The 4,435-nt window shown below is 64.1% G+C and overlaps 1 protein-coding gene across 1 annotated transcript; it reads left to right on the forward strand.

Moving 5' to 3' along the window:
• The first annotated feature begins 1,056 nt into the window (after positions 1 to 1,056).
• Positions 1,057 to 3,955, forward strand: LOC105728100 (lymphocyte antigen 6H-like). Its single transcript, XM_012468358.3, has 5 exons — positions 1,057 to 1,152; positions 1,785 to 1,885; positions 2,351 to 2,520; positions 2,732 to 2,851; positions 3,186 to 3,955. Exons 1-5 carry the CDS (start codon positions 1,057 to 1,059, stop codon positions 3,437 to 3,439), a joined length of 741 nt encoding a protein of 246 aa, XP_012323781.2. The 3' UTR covers positions 3,440 to 3,955.
• Positions 3,956 to 4,435: the final 480 nt, after the last annotated feature.

Below are 4,435 nucleotides of genomic sequence, written 5' to 3' on the forward strand. Positions count from 1 at the left end.
GCCCATAGCGATGTCCTTTCCCTCCCCCAAAGCGATAAGCAAACTGCGGACCCAGGTGGTGAGAGCGGCTGCTGCTGGCGCCACAGAAACATGATAAAAACCCACAGAGAGTGAGCGCCTGGGCTGAGGCGGTGACTGGTGACTCGGGCCATCCCAGGGGGCCAGTCTGCTCCGGAACTCTTTCGGCCTTGCAAAAGGTCTGCCCAAGAGAAATGGCAACCCCACTGCCGGCTGACCTGATGTCTCAAGAAATCTGGGACCGGCTACCTGCATCGCGGGGGCACCCCTTTCTATACTTGCATCGGGGGGCACCCCTTTCTATACCTGCATCGCGGGGGCACCCCTTTCTATACCTGCATCGGGGGCACCCCTTTCTATACCTGCATCGGGGGGCACCCCTTTCTAAACCTGCATCGGGGGGCACCCCTTTCTATACCTGCATCGCGGGGGCACCCCTTTCTATACCTGCATCGGGGGGCACCCCTTTCTATACCTGCATCGCGGGGGCACCCCTTTCTATACCTGCATCGGGGGGCACCCCTTTCTATACCTGCATCGCGGGGGCACCCCTTTCTATACCTGCATCAGGGGGCACCCCTTTCTATACCTGCATTGGGGGCACCCCTTTCTAAACCTGCATCGGGGGGCACCCCTTTCTATACCTGCATCGGGGGGCACCCCTTTCTATACCTGCATCGCGGGCGCACCCCTTTCTATGAATTGCCTGCATGTGTCGAATATTAGTTGCCTGATTGCGGGGTTATGAAGGCTTCACCACAAAACGTGAATTCACACATTGATAACTGGCTACTGAGTCACTGTGAAACCTCCTCCTGGATGGAGTCCGTGGAGGAAGACCCCAGGACAGACCCAATTAACAGAAACTGAGACAGGAGACAGAGACACGGATGGGGAGGGGAGAGGGAGAGACAGACAAGGAGCCAGAAACAGAGAGAGACACAGAGAGATGGCGAGCCTCGGGGTTGGAGAGACAGACTGAGAGACAGACAGAAGCGGACACGGGGACAGAGGCAGACTGAGAAAGGAGAGAGCAAGATGGCGGTGGGGCAGGGGCACTGTGACAAGAGCCTCCGTTCTGAGGGGCTTCTGCGCTTCGGCAACCTCCTGCTGCCGCCTGATTCTGAGCCCACAGTAAAGCCGCCCGTGCCAGCTCCTGCCTTTCTCCTCCGCTGGCTTAGATGCTCTCAAGCCACCCAGTAAAGTTCCCTACGGCGGTTCAGCTCTCCCTGCTCGCTAACACTGGGAAAGGCTCTGACTCAGGCACTCCCTCCCATCTCTGTCCCTCTCCTCCTCTCTGTGTCCCTCTCCTCCTCTCTGTGTCCCTCTCCTCCTCTCTGTGTCCCTCTCCTCCTCTCTGTGTCCCTCTCCTCCTCTCTGTGCCTCTCTCTTTCTGTCTCTCTTTCTCTGTCTCCACCGCCCCGCCCCCGCTTCCCCTCTCTGCAGTCCAGCACCTGGAGGCTCTGCCTGTCTGGGCCCTGGGAATTCTTTCTCCCAGGCCCGTATCTCTCCTCCGGTCACCGCACCAGACTCCATCCAACATTTACACTTTCGGGACAGGAAGAGAAGCCCACAGGCAGGCACCGGCCACACGGCCCCAGAGAGACCTCTGGAGTTGGGGCTTGTAGAGACACCACGGCTTTGTGCCACCACCTCTGTCTCCCGAGTTAGATGGGAGCGGAGCATAAAGGGACCCCGGCGGCCCCCTCACCCAGTGTGCCCGGCAGCGCCTTGGAAGTGTTCTCTGCCTCGTGTTTTTGCCTCAGAGGGGCCTAGAGGCCACATCCATAAAGCCAGGCAGGGGTGCTCCTCACTGCAGAGCTGCCAGGACGTGGGGCACCAGCAGCCGCCCAGGACCGGCCGCAGGGCAAGCTAGCCTCTGGCAGACACAGTGGCAAACACCCAGAAGAGGCCGACCTGCGGGGCGGGGGTGGGGCTGGGGAGTGGGAAGGGCGCGTCTAGACTGGTGAAAGCGGCTCCGCCTCCTGGGATTCGCACAAAGCCCCGGCTTGTTTGCCTATGTGTTGGGAAGAAGGAGGTTGCGGGACCCCTGACCACATCACGGCGAAGGGGGCCCCAAGCACTGTCACTGCCCGGAAGGCAGCCAGGCCCTGCCCTCCTCCGGCACCCCTCGGCCCTGCGCCCCATGGATACCCCTCGGCCCTGCGCCCCTCTGGCACTCCGCCCTGCCACTCTGCTTGCTCGCAGGCTTCTAGAGGACACACCCTTCCTGGAAAGGGCGGGACTGACCCCGGAAACTCAGAGCGAGCGGAGACCGGGCGGGGGAAACGAGGGGACTTCAGTACAAATGCTTGGGCCCACTGGGGAACAGGCTCCAGAGTCGGGTGCACCGGGGCCAGGCTGCAGCCAGTCAGAGGCCACGGGGTGGGAGCTGCCGGCCGGAAGAGCGCGCGGGGAGCTGGGCCGCGCTGCGGGAGCCGCCCGGAGCCATGAAAGCCGCCTGCCTCTTCCTGCTGGCGTCCCTGCTGTGCTCCAGGCGGGGTGAGTGCGCGGGGACGGGAGCTGCCCCGGGGGCCGGGGCTGCCGTGGGGAGCGACTCCGGCTCGCGAGGCCGTGAGGGGCCCGTCCTCCGGGACCCGGGTGGCAGGGAGAGGCCACAGCCCCTGAGGAGGGGCCTGGAGGGGGCTGCCCGGCGGGCCGTGGCTCTGGCTGCCCGGGTCCGGACCCAGCCTGCCTGTGTCCGCACCCGCAGCCCTGAGCCTGCAGTGCTACAACTGCATTAACGTCAAGGAAGCCAGCCAGTGCCAGAGCACCCCGTGCGTCGGGGTCTGCTTTACGAGCGACGTGGTCCTGACCGTGAATGATGGCGGTGGTGAGTGCTGGCAGGCCCGGGGCGCGCGCGCGGATCTGGAAACAGCCCTCTGGGGACCGCTTCGGGGGCTCTGCCCCAGGGCTCCCCGGCCTCGTGGAAGGAGAAGGGCTGTGGCAGAGGCCGGTGTGCGTCACCCCGCCCGCGTCGGTGTCACCAGGCGTACCGAGGGGGAGCCCCCGGAGCAGGGACTTGGGGCTGGGTGGGTGGGCTTCTGATAGGGCCGGCAGCCGAGAACCAAGGGCCAAGCCAAGGTGGAGAGAGCGGGGCGAGGGGCCGGACGGGAGTGCAGCGGGACCGGGGCTGCTAGGCCAGGCCCCTTCTCTCTGGCCCACAGAGAAGATTACCATGGGATTCAAGAGCTGTGCTCCCTCCTGCGAGGACGCCTCAAAGACCCTACAGGCGTACCGGCCGGAGGGTCTGCCCCAGACACCCGCGGGTATGGAGAACCTTCTGAAATCGGAGGTGAAGAGCCTGGCCTGCTGCAGCAAGGACCTTTGCAACGGGGCAGCCAGGGCCTGGCGCAGCCACTGGGCGCTGGCGGGGGGGCTCCTGCTCAGCTTGGGGCCCCTCCTCTTGGCGCTGCTGTGAGGATCCTCTTGTGACTCAGGCACCACGGGCTCCTCCAGATTCTTGAAAGGGGCCTTGCCACGGTCAGGAGTTCCACCCGGCACGCGCAGTCGTACTGACCTCACACTAGCTCTCTCTCGCATATACGCACACTCGCACACGCCCATGCGTGCGCACACACACGGGGTGCCCACGGTGTCCACAGCCCCAGACCCCAGAGTGCTCAGCAAACACAGGCTGTGCCGGAGTTCATCGCGCTCTGCTGCCCAGCGCGGGCAGGGGAGGGGCAGGCAGTCCAGGCCACTGTGCTGACCCCAGCCGCTCCTGCCACCCACCTGCCCAGTGCCCTGCCACCCGCCAACAAGCGCACCAATCCTGCAGCACGGTCAGTGAATCACTGACCCAAGATCCAGAGCCCACAAGACCTGGCTGGACAGGGGCCTCTAGGAGAGCCCCGCCTCCAGCCCCTCCAGCCCAGCTCCTGGCAACAGCACCGCAGGCGAGGGCAACAGAAAATAAAGGCTTTCCAGCAGCGAACTTCCTGCTCTGTGAATGTCTTTCAGGTCGAACGGGGTGGGAGTGGGGCTAGTGGAAGTGGTGGGGTGGGGAGTGCAAGCGTCTTCACCTGTGGCTTCAACCAGCTTTTCCTTCAGCCAGACAATCCTGAATGGCTAATTCTTGGGGAGGGGAAGGAAGGCTAAGTGCATGGCCCCCTGCCAGGACCCAGTCTGGGAAGTGGCCCAACTCCTCCCACCAGGAAGCATCGTCTTCCTCTACGCAAGCTCCCTGCAGTCCCTTCCAGGAGCCCCACCCAGCACCTCCACAGGCCCCCAGCATCTATCCAGGTCCCCCCAGGTGGTGGCTGCAGTGCCAGGAGCCCCCTCGACAGAGGCAGCTGCCGACCCAGGAGGGGTCTCTGGCCTGGTTCCCACCCTCATCCTCCTTCACACTTTCTTCCCCCCAAGCCTCTGCCCTGTGGCCCACACTCTGGGTCTAGAAACTCCCCCAGCCCACAGG

This window comes from Aotus nancymaae, unplaced genomic scaffold, assembly GCF_030222135.1.
Source record: "Aotus nancymaae isolate 86718 unplaced genomic scaffold, 86718_ANA_hifiasm-v0.15.2.pri h1tg000036l, whole genome shotgun sequence".
In the NCBI taxonomy this organism is placed as follows: Eukaryota; Metazoa; Chordata; class Mammalia; order Primates; family Aotidae; genus Aotus; species Aotus nancymaae.

What these genes read in the sequence shown, in the direction of transcription:
- LOC105728100 (XM_012468358.3), top strand. Translation starts at nt 1,057, where the DNA reads ATGGCGGTGGGGCAGGGGCACTGTGACAAGAGCCTCCGTTCTGAGGGG. An exon ending in CGCCTGATTCTGAGCCCACA is followed by an intron (nt 1,153 to 1,784) that starts GTAAAGCCGCCC and finishes TTTTTGCCTCAG; the next exon opens with AGGGGCCTAGAGGCCACATC. An exon ending in CGCCCAGGACCGGCCGCAGG is followed by an intron (nt 1,886 to 2,350) that starts GCAAGCTAGCCT and finishes ACTGGGGAACAG; the next exon opens with GCTCCAGAGTCGGGTGCACC.